Below are 17,897 nucleotides of genomic sequence, written 5' to 3' on the forward strand. Positions count from 1 at the left end.
AAGCTTTTTACATGAGGTAGAGGTGATCAGTTCCTTCTTTTACCTAGTAATACTAGATGAATATTTGTTGAATTAAAGTAATTAAAGTTTTTAAAAAATGTATTGAAAGAAAATAATCGGCATTATAAAAGAGAAGCACAACATTTAGGAAGATGGCAAACAGATGTGAGACTCTCAAGGTAGTTATTCCTCAGGAAGATTAGCTATAATTGAGACATAATCATATCAGAATTTAAGCTCTAAATTGGGTTGAAATCAAAAGAAAAAGTAAAATCTTTTTTAAAAAAAAGAACGGGAGAAAAAAGGAGAAAAGATAGATTTGTGTGGTCAAAATTCACAATACTAACAAGCACACATGCAAAAGCTTGAAAATATGCAAAAAGCAGCAGAGGAAAACATTTATGAATGTATGTGAAAGTACTCTGTAACCTATAAAATCCCATTCCAAATTAAGGTATTATTCTAATTCATGGAATATCTTTTGAAGTTTCTAAAACCTACATGCAGTAATTAAACCTGCTTACATCAAGACTAGCCTTCTGGAATCTTCAGCCCCCATTTTCTCCTTCATCTCTTCCAAAATGAAAACCTTATGCCATGACAACCAGAGAAGCAGGTCCAGAGAACCAAACAACAAATGTATGCTAGAACTGAAGACGAGATTACTGCAGGCACACTGTGACTCGGCAAATTAATCCCATGTTCTGATTTACTTCCTGGTGATATCAGTAAAAGGTGGGTCTACTGATGTGAAAACAGATCCTTAAGAATCTGTTTTCACATTGAGTTGTAAGAAACAAGACAGAAAAAGAAAGGTGGAGACTAGGGATCTGTCTTAGTCCACCCAGGTTGCTATACCAAAATACCATACACTGCATGGCTTATGCATAATGGAAATTTATTTCTCACAGTTCTGGAGACAGAAAAGTCCAAGACCAAGATGCCAGCAGATTCAGTGTCTGGTGAGGGTCCGTTTCTGGTTTATAGACAGTGCCTTCTCACTGAACCCTCCCATGGCAGAAGGGGCAAATAAGCTCCCACAAGCCTCTTTTATATGGGCACTAATGTCATTCATAGGACACTGGCCCATGCCCTAATCACTTCTCAAGGGCTAGAGCCTTTGATGGCCAATATCATCAACCTAGAGGGTTAGGATTTCAATATACGAATTTCAGGGAGATATAAACATTCACTCTATTGTAGGAGCAAAGGAATTAAATGCAGCAATTGGTTCAGTTAGGCCACAGGCATTATGACAGCAAAAAAGAGGCAGCAATAAACAGTTTGATATACAAATCTAACAATCACTTCTCCCCCATAGCCCATAAAAACTGCTGCAGAAGACATCTTAATTCTACTCTGTGGGGCACACAGCCACTTGATCTGTATTAGCTCACTAAAGATATTATTGTTATCCATTCCAATAATGCTGGGCAGGAAGACAAGTAGGATATGAGAGTACTGGGTTGTGCTTAATAAAGAGAGAAAGAAAGAAAGAAGATAAAGAATGAGAAAGTAAATTAGCTAAATTGGAAGAACAGGCGCCTACAATACTTCAGCAATGATGGAAGAACATATACTGGATTTACTGTCCCACCTTAAACAACTAGAAAATCAGACAAAACATATGGAACAATGATTTTCAGGTGTGCACAACAGGCAGAAGAGGGCAGCGATCACTGAGAGAATTCCTCCTACCGTCCAAGCTTAGCGCTGGAGTTTCCAGGCTACAGTGCAGGAAGAGGAACAAAGCCTAGCAATCTTGCTGAGTTCCGGAAGGCTAAGGTAGGTAGAATTTGTGGGGAAAAATACTGGAAAGCAGAGGGTTATACAGAAAGACAGTGTCAAAGAGTTTCCTGGAGTCTTTGGTTGAGCACTGACCTATGCACACACAGGAGAAAACTACCTGAAGCCAGAGAAAAGCAGCACTGGAAAAGAGTAGGTGAACAATCTCCGAAGCCCATATAGGGCTGGGAACAGTTCATGTTCTAATCAGCCAGAATATAAAGACTTAACCCAAGAGGCATTGAGCAATGTCCTCAGAAAGGACACTGCCTTAATAATGGAGATAAAGTATCCCTACACTAGAAGTTGTTTGACTACACTCACAAAGCTCAAAAGAAAGCCTTAGGATCAAATTACTCTGAAGTAACTTAACTGTGCACTAGAATAAAGCCCAACAACATTAAAGTAATCCTACAAAATCCAAGGAATACACCTAACAGGTAATTCAAAGAAGCATGAAAATACAACACACACCCAGGAGAAAAGTCAATCAATAGAAACAGACCCAGAAACAATACAGATGGCAAAACCAGCAGAAAAAGATGTTAACCATTGTACACTCCCCAGACTCAAAAAGGTAGAAGAAAATAGGAACATGATGAGGAAGAAAATGGAAGATACAAAAAATACCTAAACTGGTTTCCTAAAGATGGAAAATATCAGAAATAAAAAATATAACAAGCGAAATCAATAGTAAATTAGACATTGCAGCAGAAAAGATCAGTGAAATTCTTCAAGGTCATAATATACTATAGCAATAGGACATATTTATTCTAGAATACCCCAATAGCAACATAACAGTGGAAACTGTCTAAAATAAAACACACACAAAAAAAAAAAAATGAAAAGAAAATCACACAGCTGTGGGACAGTATCAAAATACACAGAGTTGTGGGGCACTATCAAGCAGACTAACATAAAGGTAGTAGGAATCCAAGAAAAGGGAAAGGACACGCAGAAAAATAAATTTGGAAAAATAATAGCCCAACATTTAAAAAAAATCTGATAAATATAAACTCATAGTTCCCAGAATCTAAAAAAGGAAAAAAAAAAAAACCCATGCAGGTGAAATATGAAGAAAACCACAACAAGATGCATCATAATCAAATTTTTGTAAGTAAACAACAAAGGGGCGAGGAGGGTGCTACCAGGAAAAAAAAAGATGACATCTAGAAGAACAAAAATAAAATTAACAGCAAACTTCTCATCAGAAATTATACAAGACAATAGAGTGACATGTTCAAAGTTCTGAAGCAAACAAAAATGTCAATTTAGGACTCTGTAGCCAGCAAAAATATCTTTCAAAAATGAAGGAGGGGCCGACAAGGTGGCTCACATCTGTAATCTCCTCAGCACTGTGGGAAGCTGAGGCAGGAGGATTGCTTGAGGCCAGGAATTTGAGACTAGCCTAGTCAACATAGCAAGACCCCATAGCTACAAAAAATAGAAAAATTAGCTGGGCATGATAGCATGCACCTGTAGTCTCAGCTACTCGGGAGGCTGAGGTGGGAGGATCTCTTCAGCCCAGGAATTTGAGGTTATAGTGAGTTATGATCATGCTCCTGCACTCAGGCCTGGGTAGGAGTGAGACCTTGTCTGGAAAAAAAAAAAAAAAAAAAAAAAAAAGAGGGAGAAATAGAGTTTAAAGAAATCTTTTTAAAAATTGCTTAAAGCAAAAATAAGAATGCATTCTGGGGCTTATAACATAAATACAAGTAAAATGTATGACAACAATGGCAAAAAGGCTGTGAGGACGTACATGAAAGTACACTAATAAGGTTTTTCTACTCTATACAAAGTGATACAATAATTTTTGAAGTTGACTATGATAAGCTAAAGATGTATACTAAAAACCCTAAAGCAACCACTACAAAAATAATAAACAAAAAGGTATACCAATACCAGCTTTTGCTTAGGCCCATGATGTAGAAAGGTGAAAGAGCATTGCTCCTATCCTTAAACAAACAAAAACCCTCACATTTGATTTGTAAAATCACAATTTTTCTTGAACCCTTCAGAAAGCTCAGGTCACAGGGCAGCTAACACAATATCTGAGGCAGACAGGGAGAAACAAGATGTGAGCACTTGCACTTACGTACTGGGGGGAAGACAGTGGATGCCATACAAGCCAGTAAAAAGACTTCAGCTAAAATATTGAACAAATTGCTAAAGGTCAAGCATGGGCTACACTGAAAGCGCAGAAATTCTAGGGCTTCAGACACAAGCGGAAATCATACCCTCTTGCAGTTTCTTCTCCACAAATCTTACCAGGAGATCATAAGAAGGACTGGGGAAAGGGTGAGAAACCTGAAAAAGTATCTCCTTCATGGTGCATGGTTGGGGGAGGGGAACATCGGCAGGTGTGAAGCCTTGCCTGGATCCTTCCTTCCCATCCCACTTAAGGAACAAAAGCCTTAAGCTGCTTCAAGTAGAAAAGCAACAGATGAAGATCCATAGTAGCTGGAAAAAGGCAATAGAGAAAAAACCAAAACAAAACAAAACCACCCTTGGTGTAAAAGCAGGAAGCTGTCCTGGGCCTAGACCATGAGGTTTTTCATAGCTGGGGTAGGGGCAGAATCACTAAGAGACACTGTGCGTGAGAATGAAGCTGAATCAGAACAACAGAGAACGTCCCTTCCCTACTGGCACCCACACCATCATCACTAAGATAGTATTTAATCTATTGCTGGGGGAGGACAAAAGCACGAAGAAAGACCTTCTCTGAGATAGAGGTAGTAAGAGAAGACCTAAAGCTAAGGGTAAAGCAGACAAGGAGAAAAACCCTTGCCAAATCAGTCCTCACTCTAAACACAAGGTAATGCTATGGAAATCTGAAGCCTATGATGCACTGATTGTAACTATTACAATAATGAAACCCAAATTCAGCTCAACTCCCAACTAGATTGTCAATTCCCCATATGAAAGGCCTAGCAAAAAACTATGAAACATACAAAGAAGAAGGAAAAAACCATACTTTCAAGAGACAGCAACAACAATAACAAAACAGACCTAGACCAGAGATGCCCAGATGCTAGAACTATTAGAAAGAGAATTTAAAATAAATATGATTAATATGCTAAAGGCTCTAGTGGAAAAGATGGGCAACATGTATAATCAGATGAGTAATTTCAGCATGCAAATAGAAATTACAAGAGAGTTTCAAATAAAAATGTTAGAAATTAACAACATGGTAAGAAAGATAAATAATACCTTTGATAAGTTCATCAGTAGAATCAACACAGCTGAGCAAAGAATCAGTGAACTTGAAAATAAGTTAATAGAAATTACCTAAACTGGCCGGGCGCGGTGGCTCACTCCTGTAATCCTAGCACTCTGGGAGGCCGAGGTGGGCGGATCGTTTGAGCTCAGGAGTTCGAGACCAGCCTGAGCAAGAGCGAGACCCCATCTCTACTAAAAAAATAGAAAGAGGCCGGGCGCAGTGGCTCACGCCTGTAATCCTAGCACTCTGGGAGGCCGAGGCGGGTGGATCGCTCAAGGTCGGGAGTTCGAGACCAGCCTGAGCAAGAGTGAGACCCTGTCTCTACTAAAAATAGAAAGAAATTATCTGGCCAACTAAAATATATATAGAAAAAATTAGCCGGGCATGGTGGCGCATACCTGTAGTCCCAGCTACTCGGGAGGCTGAGGCAGGAGGACTGCTTGAGCCCAGGAGTTTGAGGTTGCTGTGAGCTAGGCTGACGCCACGGCACTCACTCTAGCCCGGGCAACAAAGCGAGACTCTGTCTCAAAAACAAAAAAAAAAAAAAAAAATAGAAAGAAATGATATGGACAGCTAAAAATATATATATAGAAAAAATTAGCCGGGCATGGTGGTGCATGCCTGTAGTGCCAGCTACTCGGGAGGCTGAGACAGGAGGATCGCTTGAGCTCAGGAGTTTGAGGTTGCTATGAGCTAGGCTGACACGCCACGGCACTCATTCTAGCCTGGGCAACAGAGTGAGACTCTGTCTCCAAAAAAAAAAAAAGCTAATAATAAAGATAAAAGAGAATCATAAAAAAAATCCAAAAGAAGACAAGAAGGAAAAAAGAACTAAGAACAAATGGGACAAATAGAAAATAACTAGAAAGACATTCATTTAAAAAAACTAAACACCATTAATCATGCTAAATGTAAATGGTCTAAAATGCCAACTAAAAAGCAGAGACTGTCATGATGAATCTTAAAATGCTAGACCCAACAGATAGGTAAAGATATATACAGGTTTAAAAGTAAAAGGACAGGAAAAGGTATAAATTGCAAATACTAATCAAAAGGAAGCTAGAGTGGCTTCTTAGTATCAAACAAAGTAGATTTCAATACAAGGAATATTACCAGAAATAAAGGGGGATATTTCAAAGTGATAAACGCATTATTTCCTCAAAAGGATACTATAATCCTAAATGTATACACATCTAGTAACAGAGCTTCAAAATACATGAAGCAAAAATCAATAGAACTTTTATTGAAAGGATAAATAAAGGAACCCATAATCATAGTTGGAGATCTCATTCTAATAATTGATAGAAGACAGAATATCAATAGGATATAGAAGTTTTAAATTGGAAGGACAGAGCAGCAATAGGTAGGTAGAAAGAACAACAAAGATGAAACAAAGATACCAATTCGTGGGTTCAAGGATATTCTCCTAGAATCCCTTGAAAGGTAACCTTGAACTGGCTGAACTGGTAATTTATTTATTTATTTATTTATTTTTTGAGACAGTTTCACTCTGTTGCCCGGGCTAGAGTGAGTGCCGTGGCATCAGCCTAGCTCACAGCAACCTCAAACTCCTGGGCTCAAGCGATCCTCCTGCCTCAGCCTCCCAAGTAGCTGGGACTACAGGCACGTGCCTCCATGTCTTGCTAATATTTTCTAAATATATTTTTAGTTGTCCATATAATTTCTTTCTATTTTTAGTAGAGATGGGGGTCTCGCTCTTGTTCAGGCTGGTTTTGAACTCCTGAGCTCAAAGGATCCGCCCGCCTCGGCCTCCCAGAGTGCTAGGATTATAGGCGTGAGCCGCCGTGCCTGGCCTGAACTGGTAATTGAGTGTAAGTGAAGACAACTAAGAGCAGGCAGCTTCCCTCCATTCAGACTAGTAGATTTATGAACTAATAGCATTACCAAAGCGAGACCTACAAACCCCTGCCATCAGATTTTCTTGGGATACCTATTACAGAGGAAGATTCTCTGTCACCAGCACAGATCTCATAAGTTAAATCTCCAGGGATAAGATATGAGAATCTGCATTTTTAATAATCTTCCCAGCAACTGTTAGGTTCAATGAAATCTGCAAACTACTGGTCTAGTGTAGGATGCCACTCCAGAGACAAAGGAATCTAGCAGAGGTGATCAGTGGCTGAAGAGTATTCCACTGTCCTCATCTCACCTGGAAAGGTCTTCATTTTGTTCAACCTCAGAGCCCAGAGAAGGAATAAGGTCCTGAAACTTCACTGTGATTCCCAGAACCCTCAGGGTAATTAAACAGGTTTAAGATGAGCACATGGAAATACATATAGTACATGTACATATATGTGGTCATCATGTTTAGGCTGAAGTAATGTTGGTGGAGCCATAGCTTTCCACCCTTTTTTTCTCCCAAATAAAACATGTCTACCACACACATTTTAATTTCCAAAAGATAGGCTTCTAGTTCAAGAGCAAATATAACAGCCTGGCTTAGATATGATAGCTAATATTAATACATACTGAACCAGGTACTCAGCTAAGCATTCTACATATATGTATGTCAACTAAATCTTAACAATAATCATCGTGATAATAATCCTGTGAAGCAGGAATGATAGGAGAAACTTGACCATAGAGAGTCTATAACTTACCCCAAGTCATACAGCTATGGTAAATGAAGAATTCAAACTAAGGGAATTTGATGACAAATACCTGTTCTCTGAGCCCATGTGGCTTTTACTGACAATGCTGGATAAGGGATGGCTGCCTCAAATCCCTTGACTAAGGGGAGATTCAAGATTATTTCAAGTCAGAGCTTACACTAGGTGCCAGGACCTAGCTGCCATCCCTACCACTGCTGGTACAACTGTAGATCAATTAAGGGGAATCTCTCAGTTTTTATGCTGAGGTCTCCTCCACCATAAGAATAACTGTGGGCCTTTTTTTCTTGCCAACATGGCAGAAAACCAAGAACACTACTGGCTCTGCACCAACTGAAAACTGAGCCGTCTTTTAGAAAACTGTAAGGTTCTCTATTGTTTCAAAAACCCTGGTAGTTGGTAGAAATGTTCTAAATGAGCTTGGGGGGCAAAGTCAGTATCTCCCACATTTAGTGACAGGAGATGCATACTGAAAAAGAAGGAGATGCTCAAGAATTTGGCATGGTGTTTGTTTGTTTGTTTGTTTGTTTGTTTTTTAAGACAAGGTCTTACTCTGCTGGCCTAAAGTGCAGTGGCATCATCATAGCTCACTGCAACTTCATACTCCTGGGCTCAAGTGATCCTCCTATCTCAGCCTCTCAAGTAGCTGGAACTACAGGCACACACCACCAAGCCTGGTTAATTTTTCTATTTTTTGTAGAGATGGGGTCTCACTCGTGCTCAGGCTGGTCTCGAACTCATGACCTCAAACAATCCTCCTGCCTCAACCTCCCAAAGTGCTAGGATTACAGGCCTTAGCCACCATACGTTGCCTAGAATGCTTTTATGGGAAAGAATTCCTCCTTTCCCACTGAAGTAGATTTGTAAGAGAATGACTGGTACATTTCTCTGAGGTCCAAGCCAGGAAGACTCAAGACAGCACAGATCTTTCTGAGGCCAAGAGACCAGGCAAACATCATGGCTTCTTATGAGGGCAGGCAACAGTTAAGGGGGTCTTGAGTTGTGCCTATTTTAGAGTTTTTTACCAAGATAACAGGCCAAGAAAATGCCATGTCAAGAAAGAGACTACAAATTGAAACAGGAGAGCCAAGAATGTCAAGTGGACTGTAAATCTGGAAGGATAAAAGAGGCAGGAAAATGGAGAAATAATAGCAGCTAACAGTTTTATAGAACTGACTATTCATCCTAAGATATTTCAAGATCTTTAAATATTTTAACTCATTTGTTAAAATAATCCTAAGAGGTACATACTGTTATCCACATTTTACAAAAGAAACTAAGGCACAGAGAATTTAAGTTGCCACACAGCTAGTATACGGCAGAGCTAGGATTTGGCCCCAGTCTGGCTCCAGTGGTCCTTGACATTCTTAAACACGAGGCAGTGTTGCCTCCCTAGAAAAACCAGTAAGCACTGAAAGAGAGGTGGCAGAGATGAAACTGATGAGCTGTGGTAGGGTGAGAGGTGATTTGTAAATAAATATTGTAAACCAGGTACACTCTTTATGTGTGGCCCATCATACTCCTTGACAGGATGTAGGTCTTTCCATAAGAGACTAAATCCTGCCAGGTAATCAGAATTCTGAATAAGTCAATCCAGTATTCCAGGATTAGGGGCATTCACTATATATGAAGAATAGTTACAGCTTTCTCTTCCACCAAAAAAAAAAAAAAAATGTGTAATAGATAACGTAGTTTACACAAAATAGTATAACAGGCTAAACAGTAAACAGGTTAAAGAATAAACAGCAACTATATCCAAAAAGACATTCTAAAACATAAGGTCCCAATTTTTTTCCAGTGAAAGGCAAGGAGCAGAACAATGGGTAACTTGTGCTAATCTTAAATAAGTATAATAGTGGATGGCTGTACAATGACAATGTTGAGCAAAAGCAAGTATCTGTTCATAAACCTACAGACATGTACACTTGTCTCATTTAGTGCTAGCCAGATACTAGTGAGAGTAGTAAGGGTTCATTTCAGCAGCGGATAGCCACATTGGAAGAGTAAGTGCCCTTGTAAGTGCTTGAGCAGTCACACTGGGCTCTGCTCAGTTTGAGTGGTGGTGTTCAACAATTTCTGGTTTACTATGAAGTACACTTTTTCCTATGAATGTCTTATGTTTCATAGCAAAGTTGTTGTTTTACAAATCATAAACAAACTTGGGGGTACGTAATGTTAAAATACACATCAGATGTTAAAACTCAAATTTTACTGTAGGTCTAAGTGGGTGAATTAGGTAGACACCGGATGCTGTGGGCCTATAGAATGAGAAGAAATAGTGGATTTGGTCAATAAAATATGAACCAAAAATTGATAATTTTGGTAAAAGGGAAGAATGGGATTGCATTTGTCTATATTAAGGCTCACAAGTAATTCCAACTCTGTTCCCTGTGCATCATCTAAAGTTATTGAGCAGAATAGTCCATGGAATATGATTTAGAAATCTTTTAGTTTTGGCACAGTTCATCTAGTTCTTTGTCCCACATCATGTTTCTCAAGGGCTATCAGGCATCAATGTTCAGAGTGACAGTCCACTGAGAAGCAGTCAAAGGGAAAATCAGTAGTATCAGGGAGATCTCTAGTCATATAGTTAAAACTATATTCTAGCGTATAAAAGCTTAACTTTAAACTATTTGGAAAAGCCATCCACTCAGATGGAATTTATACTTCTCTAAGATCTCCAGATATCTGAGGCCTTGGGATACAGAAGTACCAATAACAATGTCATTTCTAAAGCCTGGCCTGACCCCCAACAGTTAATCAACAGAGCTTATTTAAACATAAAAGAGCAATGATTATAAAGATTATCTAGATATAGCTTAATGTAATAAGATATTAGAATAAACATTAATGAATATATAAGTCATTCTCATGGATAATCTAGTAAAACTGGAAAGCAATATATAAAACTACTTTTATACACTCATATCTATTTTGCTACTGTTTTTCCTTAGTTCTCTGACAAGCAATTCTTATTTTTTACTACCTTGAATTTCACTTGTCTCCTAACCCAGGGTATCAGAAAGTATCTGTATTATGCTTTTCATCCCATTAATCCACTCATTTGACAGTGATTCAACATTTTTTTGTGTGCACAATTTCCCTTTACCAACGCAGTCTCAAAAGAGTAGAACTGTAGGTTATGTACAGCAGCTATAAAAAATGTTTTTCCTTGTTCTACTTTTTAACTGAGCTTTTAGGAATCTCTTGTGGCAAAAAAGAAGGGACTGTGTACATTTACACCTTTTATTAGTGTTGACAGTTTTTCTTGATGACATGCACAGTTTAAATTCTACCACATTCATGAAAAGATAAAGGTCCTAATCAGATTCCCCAGTTATCAGGAATTCCAGAAGCACTTACTTCCCAATCTCTTCTGCCAATAATCTTCATCTTAGGTTTCCTGTAAACACATTCCCCATTTCCCTCTCTCTTCCCTAACTCACACCCTCCCCCGGTGTCCATAATTCTCAGAGGATTCCTTGACCAGCATCCAGCTTTTTCTTGCTTTCTACAAAAAAAGATCAACTACAGGTTCCAGACATCAAAGATCTCAGCAAAATGTAAACTATAAAGAGTGATGTGGTGATAAAAGACTCAGGAAATAAAATTTGAAAGAGAGAAGAGTACAAAAGGCCTCTTTTATAACAAAATAGTAAAGAAAAGAAAAGGGGTTGACAGATGGAAAGAAAAACACCACTGATTATCCTAAACATTTATATAAAGCACAACATGCATTATTACATTTGAGCCATGCACAAACAAGGGGAATCAATAATTGATACTAGATGGTTTTTAAACTAATGGCACACTGCAAAGGGAAAGAAAAGCCCCAAATGCCTTGGTTGGGTCGTGCTAAGTCCTGCCCTCCATAGGCGTCACCAGCCATTCCCATCCTTGTGCTGCTTAGTAGGTCACTGAAAAATGTACCCTAAAGCAGACTTGATCTGGGCTGGGTGGGTTTCCAGAAGACTGCCATGGTTCTGTAAACCTGAGCAGTCAGGGTTCCAGTGCAGCCCAAGGCTGCTTTCCAGTCTGGGCTAGTGGGGGATAATGCAGTTAAAGAGTAAAAGATGAAAGTATCCAGTACTTTTTCAGGGTCAGGCATCTCTACTCGCTGTCCTCCTGCTTTACTGAAGGCAGAAACTGATCAAGAAACAGTGCCTTCTACTCCCTTGGGCTCCATTATTTTCCCATGATGTCCTATTCCACATAAAGTACTGTTATTATGAATAACATGGTTTACATCTATGGCAAGTTAATAAACATTATATAATTAAGGGAAAAGTTCTAATTTTTCAATATCATTTTATTGGGAATATAATTTTCCCTTCATTTCAATATACCATGAAAACAACTAGCTAATTTCTGAAGTATTTGAAACTGAAAATGGTTTAAAATTATAATAATGTTAAGTAAGCCTTATAAGTACACCAGAAGATAGGGTGAGAGGAGGGGAAATCTGTGATTTATAGTTAACAACCACTTCCAGAAATTACATATTCACATAAAAGTTTGGTCAATTAAATAACTTTATTAATTTAGTCAATGAAGGGAAATCGCATACTTCCTAGTGCATACTGCACACATCACTGCCAACAGAATTGTTATAAGACTATTCTAAGCTCATGAAATATCTCTAGAAGGTTCCATATGCCTTCCTATCAGCTATTACTAAATTCTTTGGCCACTTTCTTGTCAATATTCTTTACAAACATTCTTTCCTCTCTGATGAGGTACAAGCCAATAACAACAAATTGTGGGCACTCAATTTTGCACTGTTTAACCTTATTCACTTTTATGTGAGCTTTTAAATATCAGATGTATAGTTTTTTGAGATCCACATAGACATAGTTAACAGGTACCTTACCTAGTACAATGTGTCAACCACTGGTATGAGCAACTTACATGTAATAAGCCTCAAAACAAGCCTATGAAGTAAATACAAACAGCTTAGGAAGAACACTGGGAACGAGTTCACTTAGTAATGATCAATTTTTATCTAAAATGTCCACATTTAGCCAGAATAATATCTAAACATATATTAAAACAAAAATAAATATCCTACAATATTTTCATATGTAATATTTACTTTCTAGCTGTAGAACATAAATTCTGTTCCCTCTCTGATTCATGTACCCCAAACTCATTCAAATTTTGTCTGCTAGTAAAGTTTAAAAAGAAGAGTAAAATAATACCTTTCCTTTAAACTAGGCATAGCTAACTTGTTGGCCTTGACACCCAGATGCAATGGATAAATTAGGCAACAAAAATCCAAAGGACCAATGGAATCCTACTACCATGCTATGCAGGAATTTATTAGACTTTTTTTTTTTTTTTTTAAACCTTTCATTACCACCATTTAGAAAGTTTCCAAAAAGGTTTAAAAGTTAATGTTAAAATGGGGGAAAGGCCAAAAGCTACACAGTCTTGTATGAGTTTTTACCATTTGGAAAAACGCTGAAGAAACCATATTAGAAACCTCCCAAGGTGTGAAAACTTGTATAATACACAGAGAACTTAAAGAACCAATTAGAATAAAATCACACAAGATTTTGTAAGAAACGGTAAATTACAGGATGCCACAAGAAACACCACTATGTTTTCACTGTAGTTCAAACGAAGACTGTGGACATCCAAAGGATTGTATCTTGTAGAGAACTATTTAGAAAATGCTAAAATAGAGATAAAAATAGGCATTACTCTTATGCTAGTTAATAAAAATTAATTTTCAAACTATAAGTGGCCTAATGGCTATCTGCTTTAGGAAAGATTTAAGAAGAATATGTTCACATTACCTTCATGTCAACTTTTGTAGGCCCTCACCATTTCTCACTTAATTTGTGACACTAGCATTCTAATGATACTCTGTTTCTAACCCTCCAATTCAACCTTTGCATTGTCACTAACCACACCTAAGTAACAGAGAACCTTCAACTGTTTGGTTCCCTGTTACAGGATAAAATCCAAACTCCTTAGCACTGCACATTCACCCTGTTTCTTTTCCAGCTGTTCTCCCAAATGTACCATTCATGTGCAGGTGTCTCTTTCACATCTTCATCCTGTTCCTGACCAAACACCAGCCTTCGTGTACCTCCATCTCTGTGGAGGTCAAAGCCCAAACCCACCCTGTGTGTCTCAGTGCCTGTGAGTGCAGGCCTCATTTCCTCAAAATGCCATGTAGTTTCATGCCTCTGTATATATGTTACTCCTCCTGGCTGGAATGCCTTTTCCTCTAGTCCCTGCTTCCTCTGTCTGATTCATCCTTTAGGACTCAGTCTTACACCTTCTGGGAAGCTTTCCTGACACTGTCACTCTTAGATGGGTTAGAAGCTCTTTGGACATGGCACTGGATTCCCCACTAGACTAATAAACTGCTTGATCACTTTCTGAGTGATTGGACAAGTCCATTAATTTCACTGAGCCCATTTCTTCACACACATATTAGCATTAATTTACTATCACAGTGAAATAATGGATATCAAAATCACTTTGTAAACAATGAAGCACCATGCAAGCATTAGCAATTTTGTCATAAACCAAAAGAGTGCACAGTATTCTAGGCAAATATCCTTCAGTTTTAATCTAAGGGTACGAGTCATCTCTTGGTTTCCAGTGCCCTCTCCAAGAACGCCCTGCATTTTTATCCAACTTTCTGGCTCCACTAAGTCCTTGTGTTTCTATCCTCAGTTAAAAAAAAAAAAAAAATTCTATAGTGATGTTTAAGTCATTTGAACAATACACTAAGTAGGAAGCTCCTGAAAAGTAAGGATTTTCCTTTTTCTCACCATTCCTCATGCCTTCACAAGAGCACTGTATCATGAACATACAACTACTGAGTAAATATGAAAGAACTAAATGAATACAAACATTACCCTGTCCTTTGTGAGTTTATAATCAAAAAGAGTGATTTAACAGATCCCACCTGAATCTGACCTTATAAAAATGGTAACAGATGCCTTTAGTGTCATCTTAAAGTGCAGTAAGAAATTAAATTACCTGCTATGCTTATTTTATTTGGTGATTTGACCCATACTGGAATTGTTACCTTAATAATTCATCCTTAACATATGAATGTTTTAACATTATCAGAATCACTGATGTAATTCAATACCTAGTTATTGCATGTCTACTGCACTATGCCCTAAAAGTACAAAGGTGATGGACTCTGCCTATAGGCCTCTAAACAAATAGAAAGGAAGCTAAGTCATCCATACCCGTAATTAATACAAGGCAGAGTGCTATAAGATGTATAGAGAACCTAGGGGGAGTGACAATCAATAAAGACATTTGAGTTAGGGCATTGGGCCCATAAAAATTAAACTGATATTACAAATTACCAGTGGCCAATAGCTTCTGTTACTATTGAATGTCTACTATATATTACATATGTAATATTTGCCGCATGTAATGGGAGATATTTCTGATTGTCCTCCTGCTTATTCTAATTTAATTATAAACCTAATTGTGCATTGTTGTCTAATAAATATTAACACTCATATCACCATTAAGTGCCCAAGCACACACAGTTCCAAGCCCTTTAGGTATATTTTCTCATTTACTTTCCACAACAACCCTATGAGGTAAGTACAATTATCCTCATTTAAAGATGAGGAAGATGAGGAATAGGGCTGGTAATTTTTCAAGGTTAAGAGGCAAAAACAAAAATATGTAAATGAGGACCTAAGAGACAAAAAATCGAGTATTCCATAGAGTATGAGCAGACCCACTTGCCAGAACTGCTTCATGCAGAGCTTTCCATCTCTCTGGAACACACCCAGTGGGAGTAACCTATCTCCTTTCTCTTCCCGCCAGGGATTAATTTTCTTTTCCTGGGTCCATAACTGAACTGTTGATTCTCGAGCAGATCCTCTCAAACCTTACCACTCCAGGGGATGTGCTGCTATTTAAATCATAGGCAGTTCACGGTAAATGAGACCGAATCAGATCCCCAGGTGGACAAGGCTTGGTAGGATCACGAAATTAAACCTTCATGCTGGGGATCCGTTCCTGGATCAGCTCCAGGGGATAGGAGCAGCGCCGGCTCACCCAGGAGGCGCTACCCCAGCGGTATCCACTCCTCCTGACCCCAAGCAGCTCGGGTTTTGCCATCTGCTCCTTCACCCTTCACCTGCCGGCGCTCCCTGCACAATCTCCACCCTGCCCCACCAAAACCCAGGCCTCACGCGCCTCCCTCTCCGCGGAGGCTAGGTCCCAAACCCACCCCGGTGCGTTTCGTCCCGCCCAAACCCAGGCCTGCTACTCACGGTTCCAGTACACTGGGTAGCACTCTCCTTGGGTCACATCCACCTCGTAGAGGCCGCCCCGCACGCACACTGGCTCGATAGTCACCAGCTCCACCATCTCGGGCTCGTGCCCGGCCGTGCGCGGGCAGAAGCCGCAGGCGCGGTCCTCGTCGTCGTCCTCCCCGAAACTGGAGGCCGGACCCGTGGGAGAGGCCGTGCCGCACACATGGTCGCTGTCCCGGTCCTCGGCCTGGGGCCGGGCACCCGTGGCCTGCAGCAGGGTCCGGAAAGCGAGCTCGATGCGGAGCGAATCGTAGCCGATGAAGGGCTTCCAGGTCTTCTTGTCCTCCTTGTAGAACCAGCGCACTTCCTCCGGGCCCAGCTCCGTCACTACCTCGTAGCGGTGCCGGGCCGCCTGGCCGCCCGGCCGAGTGCGCTTCCTCTCCGCTGTCCCCCGACCCGCCGCCCCGCCACCCCCGGAGTTCGTCGCGACCAGCGGCGGCTGCTGCGGCGGGTGTAGCGACAAGGAGCTGCCGCCGCCGCCGCTCTCACCCTCGCTGTAGTAGCGCAGCGAGGAGCCCGACTCCGCCGAGCTGAAGTCATAGTTCTCGTCACTGAGGCAAGAGTCCAGCGCCAGGTGGTGGTTGTGGTCCTCGGCGCCCGGCGCCAAGTGCAGCCCCGGCTCCCCGCGCAGCAGGGCCAGGGGCACGTCGCCGTTGCCCGGGTCCCCGCCGGGCAGGTGCTCGAAACAGCAGACGCTGCCGCCGAACGCCGGCCCTGCATCCGAGCCCAGCTCCCAAGCGCCGCCGCCTCGGCCGTTATGTTCCGGGCTGCGCGGGGACCCGCGGCCCGGGTAATTCATGGTGTAGAGACCCCGCCAGCTGCCCAGCCGCGCGCCAACCCGTGACCCCCAGCGCTTCTGCCACACATTGAACGCCGCCGCTCTCTCCACCCGGAGTTTTTAATCTTTCAAATCCGGACAGGTGATGCGGCGGCGGCGGCTGCAGCTCCACCACCCCCAGAAGCCGGCAGCCGCGGCCCGCGGCCCGCCCCATTGTCACGCAGCCCGACGTAGGCGGCGCTTGGTCCCGGCCCCGCCCCTCCGGCCGTGCGCACCACCCCGGAAGCCAGAGATGGGTCGACTCAGGTCGCCCTCCACTCTTGGGCCCCTCAACCCCTTTCCGCTGTCCCTCTGGTGTTCCGGCACGGCTGCCTCAGCCCCGGGCCCTTCTGGGTTTCAGAACCCGGCTGTGAAGAGGCTTTACTTCATTCATCCTTACAATTTTAAGTCATAAGCCCAGAAGCTTAAACTACACGTCGAGAGGGCCTCATGGAAGTTGGGTTCTCCTGACATTGCTTTTTTGAGCCTTAGGCCCTCCTGCGTTCTGCCACCTGGTTCTGGTCCCTCCAGAATTGTCGCCCACATGAGGACACTCCACCCAAAATACACTCACCTTGGCGTCACTACTCCCACTCGGAAACTCGAGTCTAAACCTCCCTTCATAAGCCATCTCATATTGTTGCTTATCTTTCCATACTTACAGTTCCTGTTTTCTCAACTTCATTGGAAGGCCCTTGGTGGAAACCAAGTCTGTAAGTCAGCCTCTCCTGCCCAATCAGTGTTTGGCAATTATAATGACGGCAAATCCAGCCACTCAGCTGTGGTAGAAAGATGATTATTAGATGGAAAGCCAGAAAACAAACTAGGTTCTGGATTTAGCTTTAATAACCAGGGGCAGATCTCCCTGATCTTTTTGGTTTCCTCTTCTGTAAAATTAATATTATTGGACCAGATGATCTCTAAAGTTCCTGCTAGCAATGGAATTCTGTGACCTTTAAGGTTTCTTCCAGTTTTTATACATCGCTGATTCTATAACTTACTTTCTGTGATCGAATTGAATACTGAGGCTCCCTTATGTGGTTTAAAAAAAAAAAAAGTTTTTATTTTATAAGTTCATCCCCCAACGTTGAGAATCTAGAGAAAAATAATCTCCAACCTCCGTGTTCTCAATTTAA

At 41.0% G+C, this 17,897-nt stretch overlaps 1 protein-coding gene across 3 annotated transcripts in view; it reads right to left on the minus strand.

Annotated features, from left to right (window-relative positions):
* The window catches only part of DDHD1 (DDHD domain containing 1), an 81,501-nt gene extending 64,758 nt beyond the window's left edge, over positions 1-16,743 (minus strand). For all 3 annotated transcript variants that reach the window (XM_069464928.1, XM_069464927.1, XM_069464929.1), the window contains exon 1: positions 15,903-16,743. In XM_069464928.1, the coding sequence (XP_069321029.1) occupies positions 15,903-16,743 (841 nt within the window). The remainder of the gene's footprint in view (positions 1-15,902) is intronic.
* Between the last annotated feature and the right edge of the window lie 1,154 nt (positions 16,744-17,897).

The sequence above is a fragment of the Eulemur rufifrons genome, chromosome 2, assembly GCF_041146395.1.
Source record: "Eulemur rufifrons isolate Redbay chromosome 2, OSU_ERuf_1, whole genome shotgun sequence".
NCBI lineage: Eukaryota > Metazoa > Chordata > Mammalia > Primates > Lemuridae > Eulemur > Eulemur rufifrons.